The sequence below is a fragment of the Camelus ferus genome, chromosome 28 (assembly GCF_009834535.1).
Source record: "Camelus ferus isolate YT-003-E chromosome 28, BCGSAC_Cfer_1.0, whole genome shotgun sequence".
Classification (NCBI taxonomy): Eukaryota; Metazoa; Chordata; class Mammalia; order Artiodactyla; family Camelidae; genus Camelus; species Camelus ferus.
Genome location: NC_045723.1, coordinates 5,978,953 through 5,996,262, shown reverse-complemented (window position 1 = coordinate 5,996,262; position 17,310 = coordinate 5,978,953). Strand labels below are relative to the sequence as shown.

General features: G+C 42.7%; 1 gene segment (V, D, J or C); it reads right to left on the bottom strand.

Annotated features, from left to right (window-relative positions):
- Positions 1 to 869: 869 nt before the first annotated feature.
- The window catches only part of LOC102512053, an 80,166-nt gene continuing 63,725 nt past the window's right edge, over positions 870 to 17,310 (bottom strand). Inside the window, 2 exon segments of the V gene segment in view lie at positions 870 to 1,399; positions 5,702 to 5,736. Of these exon segments, the coding sequence occupies positions 1,077 to 1,399; positions 5,702 to 5,736 (358 nt within the window).

Genomic DNA, 17,310 nt, shown 5'->3' with positions numbered 1-17,310 from the left:
TTGCTTTTTGTCATGTTGATGACATTCATCTATGCTCTTGGGTAGAGCTGTGGTTTATAGGTTCTCCTGATGGAACAGTATTCCAATGTGCAAATGTGTTACAGTGTAATGATCCACCCTGCTGTTGGTGGACACTTGGATTGTTCCTAGTTTTTGGCTTTTATAAATGAAGCTGCTCTGAAAATTCTTGCGTAAGTTTTTTCGATGGACAGGGACACAGCCGTTCAGGGGTAGGATTGCTGAGTTATACAGTGTGAACATCTCTCAGCTTTGTAGCCCCTGACCAGCATTTCAATGAACGTTTTTAACCTGGCAGTGCAGTGAGAATTAAATTAGGTTGTGAAAAGAACTCAGTGTGGTCCTTGGCAAATAGGAGGCCCTCACTACGTACGTATTGTGTTTAAAATGGAATGAAGACATCATATAGTCCCTTAAGTTGAAGCACTGTACTGGCCCCAAACACGTCCCTGCTGCTTGTTCACGGCTGTTGTCACTGTTCTGTTCTTTTACACAGTGTTGCAATGAATGACTCTCTTTCTTAGCTGTTCCCTTTTGAAAGATTTGCTTTGGGGTAACTGGATTCAACTGGATCAAAGAATATGTGACCGTAAGAACTGTCACCCTTCAAAGGACTCTGAGGGCTGGCTGAGGGGGGAAATCAAAGAAGCGATTGGCCTGGGAGAGGGGGGTGAAGGTAGGTGCCTTGTGGGTTCCTTGTAGAGGACAGCAGGGCAGGGGAGAATGGAGGAGGAGGATTTTTATAACTGATGGTGTACTTTTTAGCAACTCAGGGTTTGGTTCCTTGGAAGATGAACTAGGTAATTAGAAAAACAACGTATAAGAACCTGAAATGAGGAAGGAGAGAGAAATCACAGGTGCAAAGATTCACTTTATTTATTCACCCCCCCAACATTAGCATGATTAAAGCCAAAGGGGGGAGGGGGAGGGGCGGGGAGAGGGGCTGGTGGATTGTCACAGGGGAGGGTCTCCAGTGGGGAAAGGGCCTGAGGAGGCCCGAGGGAGGGAGCGGGCGGAGGCTGGGGCGGAGCCCGGTGCCGGAGCCCGTGGGCGCTCGCTCAGCAGTGTCTCCGGTCGAAGCTCCTGACCTCGGCGGAGGACAGGGTCCTGTGGGTGACCTCGCAGGCGTAGAGGTTGTGCTGTTGGTACTCCGAGCTGGGCAGCGTCAGGTAGCTGCTGAGGCTGTAGGTGTTGTCCTTGCTGTCCTGGTCCGAGATGCTCGTCTGGACACCGCTGCTCTGGCTCACCCCGTCCACTCTCCACTTGACGCTGATGTCTTTGGGGTAGAAGTTAGACACCATGCACACGATGGTGGCACTTTCGGTCTCTAACTGTTCTTTAGCCGGTGGGAAGATGGAGGCGGATGGCTTGGCATCAGCCCCTGAGGAAGGAAGCAGGGAGAATGGTGATTAAGTGACAGGGAGGTTCGCCCCTGGGGTGCGGGGTTTGTGGCCCATCCCGGAGCCCGCGGGCAGACGCACAGAGAGCAGCTTGCTTGTTCTATAGGACTGAGGGAGCAACTAGGAAGCGTATTTCTAATCGCCAGGATTTTGAGTTCTTCCCTCTCCCCTGCCCCTTAGGAAAGTTCTAGATTGTTTTATTGGAACTCTTTGCAGCCATTCTGAGGCCTCTTTGTGTGCTTTTCTGAGCTCACCTTTCTTTCCTTCATCTATGGTCCCTGTCTCTGCAATAAACACAGTGCTTCAGGCAAAGAAACAAAGACCATTTCATCGGGCGCCCTCAGAGTTGAGAAGCAAGAGCAGGTCCTGCACAGATCATTTCCTCCGTGCCTCTCCTAGGACTGTGCAGTGATGGCAGGCTGCCTTTCCCTTCCTGGCCGTCCTTTGGCTGTTTTGGGGCGAGACTCAGCCTGCAGAATGAGCCCCAAGCCCTGAGTCTGTGTCGAGGTCGGGGTCGGCCCCTTCACCCTCTGTGACCAGGGCAGCAATTCTCCCACGGCTCACAAAGGGAGACCCGGGCCCTGGCATGATGACTGTCACCGTATGGGGAAATATTCAGCCAGACCAGGAGGGGTCAACTGTAATTAGGCCACCTGCCTGAGAGGAACTGGCTAGTGTCACTTGTGACCTTGAGCAGCTGCCAGATGGCCTGCTGGAAATCCCCTTTGTGGGACTTCAGAGCCTCGGTTGGGAGAGCAAGGGTTAAGTAACAAGTCTCCTTTGCTGGGAGAAGTCAGCAGACGGCGAGCAGGTTTTTTATAAAGCTATACACCTTTATAGAGCCATAAACCTCCATGTTAACCAAGCAGTTCAACATAAGCTACTGAATTTTTAATGTTTCCGTATTTTCTTCTCTTTTAACCTTCATTACTATTTTTTTTTCCGAGAGTGTTATAAAATAGCCTTGGCAGCAAAATAATACGAATTCTAGAGGAAAACGAGGGGAAATAATCAAGAAAGATAACTTCTATTTGGGTCATTCCTTGATAGCTTTAAATTTTCTATCCTGCATTAAAATAGTAAACAATGAACATACTGCATATAGAAATTCTTGCCGGACATTAGCTTTTAATATGGTTTAACATTCATTCAAGAGTTTTAGAATAGTTAAAAATACTGAAATAGTTTAAATAGTTTGAAAAGAGTTTTAAAATGGCCCTAAAACAGTCCTGTCAGGCTGTTGCAAACCAAAAATAATCTTTTTTAAGCATCACGTTTGAAATTAGCTGGAATAAACACCAATGGCAATAACAAATCACTCAACTATTTCGGAGGGTGTGCGGTTAAAATACCCAGATTGAAAGTTTCCTATCACAGGATGAAGGACTGCAAAATATATTTACATTAGGTTTTATTAATGGCATCTAAATATGTTTAGATATTTTGTACACCTGAAATATAATCCTACCGAAGCCATTACATTTCTGAAAATTAAAAACATGTTACAAATTTATCTTTTGTTTTTCTATCAGCTAATATACCTTAATGGTATTTACTTTGAACTTAGCAAAAATTAATTGACTAAAAGCTGAGCAGCCAGGCTGCTGGCCTTCAATTAGATTTTTGCTGATGAGGATTTTGCCCTGCAAGAGTTTATATATACATGTATTTCTATATATATTTCTTTCTATACACATATATGCCTTTTGGATTGAGCTTTAAGTACTTAAATAACATTTGATGAGAGGATATCAAAATTATTACATATCACTGAAAACAAAATAGCTTTAAGTTCTTACAGTCCCCTAATGGAAATTTTTATTAAGAGGATATGATAACATGAATTTTATTTATGCAATCTCTTATAAAAATCAAGCTTTTCTGTTTTCCCCATGGTAGCTCCTGTCCATTTCTATTTCCCTTCTGTTAGCGACATTGTTTGAATCACTGTGGCAGGAAGGAGGCCACAGCGCAGTTGAACGGGCGATCGCGGGGCTGCCGCGGCCTTTAGCGGCCAAGGGCGCGACCCCCGGAGCCCTGGGGCCTGGCGGCCAAGGTCGTTCTATTACGAAAAAGACTGCGGTGAGGTCTACATACCCCGCTAGCCTTGCCGCGGCCTCTGGCGGTATAAAAGCACCGCCAAGGAACAACAAGCAAGTAAAAGAACATGCTCATTAAAATATCTCCTATTTTTCTACAAGCCTGTGGCCATTTAAAAATTCAATTATTTTATTTTCTTTCATTTAAACAAATTTTTTTCAAAACTGAGATTTTGGGGGGCAACGATCTTTTCTCCGTTACAAGAAGATCATTTCAAGCTCAGTCTAATAATAGAAATTGGATTAAAAAAAGAGATCTCTGTCAAGATCATTCCTAGTTTAGACTCAAATAGAAATTAGACTTTTAAAAAAGGAGCTATCTGTCAAGAATCTGTGTAGATTTTCTGAATAGTGACAATTGATCACATTTTAGACTAAAAATGACATTGCTGCTGATTTTCAATTAAGCGGCATCTTTTACACAAAAGCTATACTTTTCCAACTTCTGATTTTTTAGTGCATCCTACTGATTCTATTGTTACCTTATAAAATAATAACAGAAGACAGAAAACAGACTAAGAAATACATTTGTCTTCTTTTCTGTACTATACTTACAAGCAAAAATCAATACAATATTTGGCCAAGCTCAGTAAAAATTAATTCACTTTTGATCTTTAGAGCTGCAAGGATTCCTTTTTCATCTACACTAATTTTTTTTCCTTTGAATCATTCAATTTGGATGACATTAATCTTTTTGTCTGCAAATCCAGTTTTGGAGCTGAGTTTAACTTATTAAGCTGATAATAAATCTGAAATGCTTCATTCATCCATCTCCACAAAAACTCATACTGAAGCCTCTAAAAGCCAACACTGGCATTTAGACCCAAATTTCAGAAGGTGGTAGAAAAAAATTACTTACATTTAATCTCCAGATGTGTCCCCTTGCCAAAGGTGATCCACAGTATTAACTTAACTACTTGCCTCTCAGCAGAAACCTCTTTTTGCTGCTTACCTCATTAGATTGTCAGATACAGAGAAAATCTGGCGGTTTAGATGCCATGTCAACTAACTAGCTCTTTGCTCCTCCTTGAGACAAATGGATGTTCTGTCCCGTACTCATCTGATTTTCAGACGAGTCCCATTCTCTCCAGAATCGACCTTAACTCATATCACAAACATAAAACCCCTCAAATTTCACAACTCTATAAGAAAAAGGAGTAGAAAAGTGCACTTACGTTTGAGTTCCAGCTTGGTCCCCTGGCCGAACGTAACCCACAGTGAGGGCTCTAATACACTCCCCTCGACAAAAACCTCCTTGAGAAGCCAATTACATAAGAAAGGCTAATTTGGAGAAAAATCTGGCTATTTCTTCCTTTTTGTCTCCATACCTTATGCTCCTCGCAAACTCGACAATTTGTTTGCTCAGCTTAAAAACTGGCTCTTTTCTGGTTTTCTGCCATGTACTTTTGGGTCACCGGGCATGGCTTATTTAACCAAAATGCCATAAACTTGCACAAATGATACAATAGGACAAAAAACTTCACAAATTATTGCATGAAGATGTACTTACGTTTGATCTCCAGTTTGGTCCCTGAGCCAAAATTGAACCACAGTGATTCACCCTTAACTCCCATGCCTATAAAAATCTACCTTGAATAGAAGCAAGCCATCTCCCCCAATTTAGTGATTTTAATCTGGAAATCTTAAAAATTAGTCATCAGCTAGCCTTCCATGGAACAATTTTTCCCTCCTTAGCACCTGATCTGGGAATGGAATTTGCTTTATCCCTGACACCTAATTAATGAAAACATGCAAAAAAGAGCAAAAAGCAAGCCAAGTAGACAGAAACAGCAAAGAATCAGCTGAAAAAAGTACTCACGTTTGATTTCCAGCCTGGTCCCACTGCCGAAACTATACACACTACAGTTCCTCTTAACCTCTCTCCTGTACAAAAACCGGTTCCCTTCCTGACCATCGATCAAAGCTCTGTTCAGAACATAGGCTTTGCTCCCCAGGCAATTTCTGAAAAACTATCACTCTGACCAATTATTCTCACCCAACGCCTGGCTCTTGTTCGTCACAGAAAATGTGCTACCAGCTCTCCAGTTGGGCTACAGACTTAGCTCTAGCTTTGCCCTGGAGGATGTCAGTCCGGGTTCAAAGAGTCAGCTTGTGGATCACATCAGAGACACAGGGACCATGAGACACAGGCAACAGAGCAAGGAAAGTTTGGATTTTACTCACGTTTGATTTCCAGCTTGGTTCCCTGGCCTAACGTCCTCCACAGTGATGGCTCTCTGTTGACTGGCTGTGCAAAAACTCGTCTCACCCAAGGGGAACAGAGCCTCGGGTCAGCTACTGAAGCTTAACTCCCTTTTCAAGCAGGTGTGGAAGCCCTGGGCCTTCTCTGACAGACAATGTTTGTCTTCTTAGGCAAAACCTAAAATCCTAAAAGATGATTTATTTATGCCTATGGTCTGATGGTCCCCCCCACTTTTTTTTTTTTTCAGGCAATCTACCACATCTGGACAGCTGCTTTTTATTTACTTAGTTTTTGGAAAGTAGGTTGAATGTAAATTACACAGAAAGACAAGAACATGAAAAAAATTTTGCAAATTATCATGATAATAACCCTGAACCTCATTCGGTGTCATTAGAGGAAACCTTAGCTTCTCTGAGTTAGTAATCAGTAAAGAACGTTTTCCTATTTGAGCCTCGCTTTGTCACAATGTTGTTTCACAAAAAGATAGACTAAATGTGTATCCAATCAAGGCCCATGTCTGACTTTGAAATCTACTGCGGAATGAAGCTATCACTGACGTGTGAAACAAAACCAAAGACCAACAGAGAAGAAAAGCAGACTTGACTTGGTTGGTTGTCTGTGGTCACAGGACAGGTACCCCCCAGGGGTACCCACCGTGTCTCATTGAACTGAACCGGGTGCATGAAGTTTTTGGAGCTGCCAGGGAATCACTGTGTGCCTTGGTGTTTCCATAGTAACCCCATCAAGGACATTGAAGACCTCATTCTGCTGTGAGTCCAGCTTCATTTATTGAAGTTCTGTTTGCCTCTTAACCTTCCATCCTCACCTCAGCATCCGTTGTTCCCACCACCCGAAAACCCTTACAGTCCTTCACCTTTTACAAAACTCTCCATCTGCTTGGAAACACCTTTGCTCACCTGGATTAACTTGTGAACAACTAATTGTTTTTCAGGACTCAACTCAAGAGAGACCTTTTTGTGGATCGTCCCCCAGCAAGTGACATTGTGTTGAGTACAGAGGCAGGTCACTGGGCCTAGAACACCTAATTGCTCTTCTCTGCTTTAAGATTCTTGTTACGCTCCTGGACTGTAAGCTGTTTGATGTTTCATTGTCTTATATTTGGAAGACCCAGGCCAGGTTCTTAACTTGGCAAATGCTCAGCAAACATTTGCTGGAAAAAAGAAAAAAAAAAAGCCCCAACAGCAAATAATTGAAAATCAATAATAGATCGGAGCTGATAAAGGGCGGATGCTGACTGCTGTGATAGTGAGGTTTACAAGAGAAACTGTGATTATAATTCCGAAGATTAGAGTCGGCCTGGAGAGCTTTGCTAGTTGCCTCGAATAGCAAAGTCAGCAGTGGGTCTCACCCGAAGATGAGGAAAGCGAGACATCAATTTGGAGGTAGAGAGAAGAGGGTGGAAATTAAGTGTGCAAAATAGTTGCCCGAGGACACAGTCAACATGAATAGTAAAGAGGATAGAAAGTGGCTTTCTCTGCAGAGATGCAAGCAACACCAATTGTAATAGTTGAAATTTATTGAGCATTTACAAAGGGCCAGACATTGTACATGGATCGCTATTGAATTATCCCCCCAAATCTAGGAACTGGAAGCTAATATTATCCTTTATTTTGTAGATGAGGAACCTTGAGTGCAGAAAGGTTAAGTCACTTGCTCATGGCGGAGAGTGGTAGGGCTGGGATTTGAACTCAGGGCTCAAGCACTTAATTGCACCGTTCTGTAGACCAGACTCTGGGGGTGAAGTCCCCCAGGGGAAGCAGTACACATGGTAGGAAGCACCGGGGTGAGGGGAGAAAAAGGAAACTCCTTAGACTGTCCTAGGGTTGGAAATGAGTAGAAAAGTAGGCTCAAATGTATACACAAGACTGCTCATTAAAGTGTCGCTTAAAAGGTAAAAAAATAGAAAAATAACTGAAATCTTCATCATAAACTAATTATCATAGACAGAGCTTTGCAACTGGAGCACAAGGCAGCCAATAAGAAGATGGAGTGGGTTTCTCTATAGTCACATGGAAGGTGATTGTTAAGATACAGGCTGAGTGGCATATATTGTATGATGTTATGAATCCATTTTAATTGAATATATATGGATGTAAATACAGGCTAATGGTTGAAGGAAGTACGACAAACTGTGCTCAGCGGTTATCTCCTGAAGACAATTACAGAGGCGTGTTGTTGTGGAAGAAAAAGGAACGATGCCTTGTTCCCTTCCTACTGTTCTGTATATTGTAGCTTAGATTTTTAAGGTTACGTGAGTACATTCATTTTGTGGTTTTCAGAAACAATAAGGCTGTACCAATTCTGATAAAAAATAAACACTGATATTGCCTAATAGAATTCTCAATATTCATGAGCAATGTATAAATACAATTTTAAATGATGTATACATATGCTTACGTTTTCTTTGGTGTGACCGTACAAAGGATGTATGCTCCTAAGTGAGTAAACTGGACATTGGAGAGCACAAGTAAATGACTATTTTAAAGTAGTATTTGCTACTGCTTTAAATAAAAGATGATTATCAGAAGATCACACACAGTAGGATCATAAGGGATGGTTGCTGTGATGTTTGCTGTAACATAACACAGTCACAAAGCGGTGGTTGAGACATCCTTTGCCCTCAGATACAATGAACAACATACATATTAAGGATCTCTGCACTCAGGGTTCCTCATCTACAAACTCATCACTGAAGCAGCTTCCCATGTGGCCTCTGGCAAAGTTAGATCTTTGAATAAATTCTAAACTGCTTGTGGGGGAGAGAGAGAGAGAAAGAGATAGGAGGAGAGAGAGAGAGTGGGAGAGAGAGAGAGACAAAGTGCACATCTATAAGTCATCCTGAAAGCGATTGATATGCAATCTTATCAATGTTCCTTAGGTCTAACATTTCAAGAAGCATCATTTTTGCTTTTTATTTGACATAATTAATCAGCATATTTGAGAGGTTAGCCTCCCACCATTAACATACAGTAAATCACCCAGCGTGTCAAGGATGCAATGGCCCAATGTGGCTCTTGGCAAGGTTTGAAGAATAGGGGTTTCCCTACCTGGATCCCGAACATTTGCGTATTCTCATCCATCCTGAAGTCTGTGGTTCAGTATTTTTTCCAGCTCATCAGTCACAGTGGAGTCCAAGGCAGGTGATTCTTTTGATTTCAGCTTGATTCCCCCATTAGGATCATTTCATTCATCATTTGTCCTTGACTTAAGCTGAAATCCCACAAGAGGAAGAGGAAATTCTGGAGTCTACACTCAGTGGTGCTCAGAACCTGATCAATTGCTGGTCTTCGGGCCGAGTGCCACAAAAGGACATCTGTCCTGATCCCGAGGGGCAAGGCTGGCCCCACTGGCCCGGAAGGATGGAGATGGAGAGGGTCACTTGAGAATACTCACTGCTTCTTTGCTGCTTTGAAGCTGTGTCTGTCTGTACTCATCTCTCAAAAAGAGGTACTGGGAGAAGCCAAGTCCTTTGGCCGACCACGTGCAAATATGAGAGCCGTAAACATGACCCAAGATTCTGGTCCCGTTCTGGAAAATGTAGACATTCATCTTGTTGCCAAGAAGACATTAAGGCTACAGGTACTTTTGACTTTCTAGAGTGAATGGAAAGACAGCAGCCAAGTGCCAGGGCTTATGAACCCTTGGAGAGCCTCAGCCAACGAGATTTGCATGTTGAGTGTTGTGGTTTCCAGCTGGCTTTAAACAAGCAATGATCTCTTCGAGCTCTGCCTTGGAGTTCCTCAGCCCCCTGTATGTCTGCTTGGCATCCAGCCCTGTGTCCTCTCTCATCCTACTGCAGAGAAGCCCCTCGTGGACAACGACTGTGATTGGACTGGCCCTGCAGCAGACGTGGAGTCCATGAATTCAGGCTTGGTTCGCCACACTTTTTGCCTCTGTTGTCAAAATCCTCTGGTCCTTTATGGACACTCTCCTCTGCTTCCTGCTGGCTCAGGGCCCAGCACTGAGTGCCCCTTCCCACGCCTCTGACCACCGGTACACAGCCCCCCATCCTGCCCCCGACCCCGGTCTTGCTCATCTTGGGTAAGGGACCTGGGCTCTGGTTCTTTCCTGCCCGCTGCCCGACATTGTCTCACACCCTCAATAGGAGGATCCTGATCCCATCTCGGAAGGATTTCAATCTTTCTGCTTTCTAGTTCCACCAGCTCTTCTGTTCAGCTCCGAGGGTCAGTTAAGCTCATCATTACTCAGCCTAGTTATTTTGCTGCTATTGTCTCTGCCCTGTTCTTCCCGTCCTTGTGTGCTTATTTCTTGGAAACAGTCTTCTTAAAAACCTTTTCCCCCCATTTTAGATCTTACTATTTGTGTTTTTTAAAAAGGGGGTATTGTGATTGATTGTGTGTGTAACCCATCATCTTATTTCATTCTTTTCATGGTTGAGTAATATTCCATTGTATATTTATACCAAATCTTTTTTATCCAGTCATCTGTCGATAGACATTCAGGTTATTTCCAGATCTTGGCTGTTGTGAATAGTGCTGCTATGAACGCTAGGGGGCATGTGTCTTTTTGGATTATAGTTGTCTCCAGATATATGCCCAGGAGTGGGATTGCTGGATCTTATGGTAAGTCTATTTTTAGTTTTTTAAGGAACCTCCATACTGTCCTCCGTAGCGGCTGCACCAATTTACATTCCTACCAACAGTGTAGGAGGGTTCCCTTTTCCCCACACCCTCTCCAGCATTTATTATTTGTAGACTTTTGACGATGGCCAGTCTGACTGGTGTGAGGTGATCCCTCATTGTAGTTTTGATTTGCATTTCTCTAATAATTAGTGACACTGAGCATCCTTTCATGTGCCTGTTGACCATCTGGAGGTCTTCTTTGGAGAAATGTCTATTTAGAACTTCTGCATAGTTTTTGATTGGGTTGTGTTTTTTAAATAATTTTTTTTATATTAAGCTGTATGACCTGTTTGTATATTTTGGAAATTAACCCCCTGTTGGTCGCATCATTGGCAAATATTTTCTCTCATTCTGTAGGTTGTCTTTTCATTTTGTTTATGGTTTTCTTTGCTAAGCGAAAGCTTTTAAGTTTAAGTAGGTCCCATTTGTTTATTTTTGCTTTTCATTTATCTAGGAGACAGATAGAAAAAAAAATTGCTGCAATTTATGTTAAAGAATATTCTGCCTATGTTTTCCTCCAGGAGTTTTATAGTATCAGGTCTTACATTTAGGTCTTTAATCCATTTCGAGTTTATTTTTGTATATAGTGTTATAGAATGAGCTGCCCTGTCTTCATTCCCTCTGTCTCTCCAGGAGGGGGCGCCACTAACACCCGCCCGTCCAGTCACAGGTCACCAGCAATAGGTCCACAATCACTGTATAAAGTAGCAATGAGAGAAACAAGTTCATAAGCTCCTGATTCATTTGGCCCCCAAGAACATCTCTGGGGTCTCTGTCACGTCTGTGGGAGGTGGTCTGGGGCACATTTCGTCTTCACAGTCAGAGCTGGGGAGGCAGGAGATGCTCAAATTCACTGTCATTAGCAGAGCATAAAAGCCTCTCCTGGGACTCTGGCCCCAAACAACACGTTTCCCTTCCCACCGTGGGGAGGGGTTTGGGCTGCTCAAGGTCCGAGACTTCCTACTCCGTTGCCCTTTCTGCACCAGCTTTCACTGCAGGATGCTCTCCTGTGACAATGACATCTCAGCACCAGTCTCATCACCTTTATAGCAGCCCATTCACGAGAAAGGATTACTCAGTGATGTTCATAAGACTGTCCTTCATTTAGCTTCTCTTCTCTTTTCTTGCAAGAACGACAAGGAAGAAAAATTGCAAAAAGGAGGCACCGTCCCACGGAGTCCTTCTGAAGGCTTTCAAAGATGTGTGAGGTCACTGCAAAAGGAGGTGGACAATCTGAATTCTACAGCAGCTGACAGGCCTCAGAGGCAGCCCTGGAGATGCCTCTCCAGTTCTATGTCTGACAACTGTAAAGAATTTAGGTTCCAAGATGGTTAAGATATCTCTGTATTTTCTGTGAGGAAGAACCGATCTTTTCTCACCCCCCGGGCTCTACCATGAAGATTTACCTTGTACCCAGTCTCACTGCATAGACCTCGACTCATTCATGAGTGTGGAAAGTGGCTTGCACGCTTATTGGCATGTAGTCACTTTTCTTCTTTCTTAAATATCGTCATATTTTACACTTTCCACCCCTACCAGTTTCTTGGGATTCAGGGCAAACTGATACAACCCCGAGTTCAGTGGATGGATTCTGACTACGGGAGAGCAGTGCATGCAATGATTTTTGCTTGTCTCATGCTGCTGCAGTTGTGGGCTGCCCGGTAGGACTGAAAGAAAGAACTTAAAAATGGTATCCCTTACTCCAGGGAGAGGATAGTGTCCCCCTCCTGCTGGCTGCCACCCTGTTGCTGGGAATGACTTTCCGATCCGGAAAGAGGCTGTTAATTGACTAGACTGAGGAAGGCAGAGCAAAGGGGTGGAAACCATTTGATCTGACATTAAGTCATGGACTTGACCAACCTTGAAACCCACATTTTCTCTAATCTTCTGTTAAGTATATGACAGAATTCCACGGGAAACTGTGTTTGCTTCTCAATGATCCGGTAACCTGAATGGGGCTGTGGACTGGGGGTAAACTGGCATCCTTGCTATTTTTGGGTGATTGTAGATGGTCTCAGTGACATCAGCCAAAGTGGGCGTTTTCATGCCATACTCCATCTCAGAGATCAGGAGCGACAGCTCCTCTCAGAGGCAAACAGCTGCACGCTGAGACTCGTCACCTTCCCTTTCATGTCACACAGCTTTCAACAAGCGAGTGTAGCCGCGTCTGACGTAGGTACCAGGGGAAAGGGGAGGGCTGGCACAGAAGAGCCTCTCTGCCCAGCTGGCCTGAAGGGGAACTGGAGATGGTTTTACAGGGCAGGAAAGTACGAGAAGGCAGCCTCCCCACAGTTAATGAAAGTACAGACAGTGTCAGGACTTCTGAGCCTCTGCGTGCACACTGGGCTGGGACCGTTGGGTCGGAAGTCTGTCTGTGCAACTGTCATATTACGTACATCTTAGTATGTTTTCATTTTCTCCCTCCCAAATGGCCCCTGGGCCAAGGACCTTAAATACGGAAGCTTCCCTGGGTAATCCTTCCCTGTGACCAGCATCAGACAGCTCCCTCAACGTGATGCTTTCAGCCTAACTTCTCATGTTCCTTCCCAAGTGAGGAAATAGTCAATGTTTTCCTCAGGCTAGTGGTAAATTTGTAACAAATTGATAGACAAATAATACGAGAAATAGAAACCTAAAAATGCTTGAATTAGAAAAAAAATAGGAAAGATTTCAAATGAATGACCTGAACTTCTATAGGAAGAACCTTGAAAAAGAAACGCAAACAAAATTCAAGGATGTAGAATGAAGGGATGTTTAATTTAATTTTTAATAAAAATTAAAGTGGAAATCAATAAACTGTGTATTATAGCTCCTGAAGGCCCAGGCTCCTTCAAAACCAGCATGAGGTCAAGCGCTGGATGTTCTGAGGTCCCAATGAGCCAATAGTTGAGCGTCCTTTGGTTTCAGACAGAACAGTTTATTTTGCGATGCCTCACATGTAGATTCTCTTCTCTGGATGGGACTAGTGCCTACCTTTCATGGAAATATCCCTGAGGATTATCTATATTTCAGATCACACACTGGGGCGCTAGTTTCTCCAGTGCTTTGGGGGTTCCTAGGTGTTTGAGGAGACCTCGAATAACCAGCAAGGCCTTAGTTGAGGAGTTCCCAGGGAACAAGGAGCTGGGATTCTCCGATGGACACCATGTGCATACACAGCTTAGAGAAGCGCTGAGAACCTCCCTTCTTCGTATACCCGTTTAAAATTATGCAAGTAAGTGGAAGAAGCACGTGGACTTATAAGCTGGGACCTCCTCACCTACACCCTCTTGATTTGCATCTCTCTTCCGCTGAGACCATAAAACTCCCAGAGTTGTTTCCAAGTAGGGTTCTTATAAGAAGAGGTGTGTTTAGTCTGTGACAGCCTCGGCCAACATCATGGATTTTCAGGCTCACATTCTCAGCTTCCTGCTGCTCAGTATCACAGGTAAGAGACAGAGTGTAGAACTCAGGACCCCGTTTCCCATGGGAGTTTGGGTCTATGATAAGTTTTGCTTTATTTTAGGTTGGAATCTTAGAGTAACTCTGCACGTTGCATGGTATGAAGACATTCTTGCATCCCGATTTTTGCTAACTTGTGTTTCTTTTCATCTCTCCTGTGTGACAGTGGTATCCAGGGCAGAAATTGTGCTGACCCAGTCTCCGGCCTCCAAGGCTGTTTCCCAAGGGGAGAGAGTCACCATCACCTGCAGTGCCAGCTCAAGTGTAAGCACCTGCTACTTAACACTGTTACCAACAGAAGCCCGGAGCCCCTCCCAGGCTCCTTATTTATAGCACATCCAGCCTGGCCTCTGGGGTCCCATCCCACTTCAGTGGCAGTGGATCTGGGACCTCTTACTCTCTCACCATCAGCAGCGTGGAGGCTGAAGATACTGCAGGCTATTACTGTCAGCAGTCGAGCAGCTCCACACCCACAATGTTGCAGACAGGAACAAAAACTTCCCGCAGCAGCAACTCAGGGACCAGCTGCTTCCCCCAGAGGCTGTGAGGAGGGTCTTGGGCTCTGCTTTCTGACGGGGAGACGTCAGAGCGCCCTCTGGTGGAGTGTGGACATAGCGGACTCTAGGGGTCATCAGAGGCAAGGATTAAACAAAGTTCCGGGCAGAAATAAATTCTCAGTGGGCGTCAGCTGGTGGCAGCCTGTGCAACTTAGGAAAAGATGCAGGTGTGATGCAGTTCCTCGAAATTAAGCATGAAATCTTTAATAATATTTAGGTGGATTATGTCTTACGATTTGAGTTCAAAAATGGGATCAGGAGGGCAGGACTAGGAGTTGAACGCGCCCCCCCTCCCCCATATGAAAGGAATATGATTAGGTGTAGCCACCACACTGGTCCTGGATCCTCTGGGCCATTTGATGGAAATGAGACGTTAACCTGTGTGAAAGTCCGCTGAATGAAAACCCACCCCTCCTCCTCTATTATGAACGCTAAGATTGAATTTATTTGTTTTTATTTGAAATTAATGAAATGAACATTATTTGAAATTAACGTTAGGACTGAATGATTGAAAATATTTTTTGAATACTTGATCAAATCTGAATCCTTGTAGAAGGTGATTTAACCAAAAAGAAAACTATGGAGATGTTGTAAATTTCTTACAGGCTTATATCTGCTCTGTTGTTCCTACTTCCTCTCCAGAGGTGATAAAACCCACTGATCGCAAGTGGGGACATCAATTATCTATGACCCACTGTTTCAGAATAATCAAGGCCTGATAGTCCCCAGCACCTCTACGCAGAAGGCCAGAATTCAGGTCCGCTCTCTGAAAGTTGTTCACTACTTTTGTGTATGAGGTTCATGGACCTAGGGGAAAGCTTCTGTAAAGCATGAGCTTTAAACAGTCCCTGTGCATTATTGTAAGTCACAGAGGCATACGTGATACGTTAGTGGGTATAGAAAGAAGGGCAGTAAGAATGCAGGGGTGGAAACAGAAAAAAGAAAAGTGCAAGTAACAATTATAACCTGTATGGCTTCAGCGCTGTGCTAGTAAAAAACAGCCAGCATTTCAGAAAAATCAAAGCCCTGGTTTGTAGCGTTAACCAATTTCTGTTCTACTTCGTTAGATTCCTGATGTACCATCTTTCACCTCCTGATAGAACGAGATTTAAAACAACAGCAACCAGAAAACTTGACTAATTGCTCAAAAACGGTGAACCACAAAGTGGAAGAATATGCATTCTGTTCAGGAGCATATGGGACATTCACCAGGATAAACCGCAGTCTGCACCATACAACCAGCCTAAGTAGACTTAAAGGTGTGGAGAGCCTGCAGAGAATGTTTCCTGATCACAAAAATTCTTAAATTAGAAGCAGTTACAATAAATCACGCAGAATATGAAAAATATTTTAAAAAAAAACCCTTCTATATAACATAAATAATGTCATAATGCAAAAGTTAATATTAGGTAATACCAAAGAATAACTGAACAACAAGGAAAACACAGCTTATCAGAATTTGTGGTATGCATTTAAAACAATACTTAGCAGGAAATTTATAGCTTTAAATGTCTTAAAAAGAAGAAAAGCGTAAAATCAACGATCTAAATTGTTACCTTAAGAATCTAATTAAAATATACATGTTAAACCCAAACTAGGTAGAAAGAAGAAAATAACTAAACACAAGCACAAAAATTAATGTTATGAAAAACAGACAAATAATAAAATAAGCAAATAAAATCAAGTTATTTAAAGAAATCAATATATCTGATAAAATTCTATTTAGACTAACCAAGAAATAAGCAAAAATATTAATTACCAAGATAAAGACAAAAAGTGGGCAACTTTAGAGATATGACTAATCTTATGACCATACATTCTACAACTTAAATAAAATAGATAAGTCCTTTTCAAAACAGAAATTAGCAAAATCAACACAATAAATTCATTTAAATCGTCCTAAGTCCATGAAACATGCTGAATTTGGTATTAAAAACTTTTCCATGAGGATCTCCAGGGACGGAAAACTTCTCTGGTGACTTCTGTTCATCTGAATATTGCCAGATATTTCTCCAGCAAAAGTAGCAGAGAATTGCAATCTGGGCTCTGCAACCATGAAGACGTATGTAGGACTCCACCCTGCATGGAAAGGAGAATTCTTTCATAGGGAGAAAGAGGAGGTTGGGTGGGTTAGAATAAACAAAGAGTCCATGGCTTTTCTTTTTTCTTTCTTTTTTTTTTAAATTGAGTTATAGTCAGTTTACAATGTTGTGTCAATTTCCAGTGTAGAGCACAATTTTTCAGTTACACATGAACATACATACATTCATTGTCACATTCTATTTTGCTGTGAGCTACCACAAGATCTTGTATATATTTCCCTGTGCTACACAGTATAATCTTGTTTATCTGTTCTACATATGCCTGTCAGTATCTACAAATTTCTAACTCCCAGTCTGTCCCCTCCCACCCTCCTCCCCTCTGGCAACCGCAAGTTTGTATTCTGTGTCTATAAGTCTGTTTCTGTTTTGTATTTATGTTCTTTTTTTTTTTTTTTAGATACCACATAAAAGCGATCTCATATGGTATTTTTCTTTCTTTTTCTAAGAGTCCATGGCTTTTCTCTGACTGATTCCTTGCTGAGAAAGTTCTACTATCACCCTGGTGTGAGAGCTCCCCCTTCTGGTCCTCCAGCCCTTTTTGATTGAGGTTTTTGTTTGTTAATTTTTTTTTTACACTTCTTTAACCATTTAAGAAAGAGATAATAATTCCGATCCTGTCCTCCCAGAAAATAGGGGAGGGTGGGACAGTTCCAAAATAATTTCACAGGGAGAGAATTACCTTCATATCACACCAGACAAGGCCACATAAAAAGAGAGAGCTGTCTACACACAAAATCTGTAATAAATAGGCAAAAAAAAAAAAAAAAAAGCAAGCCTTAGCAAAACATTAGCTAATGGAATCCAACAATTAATGAGACAGAGTTCT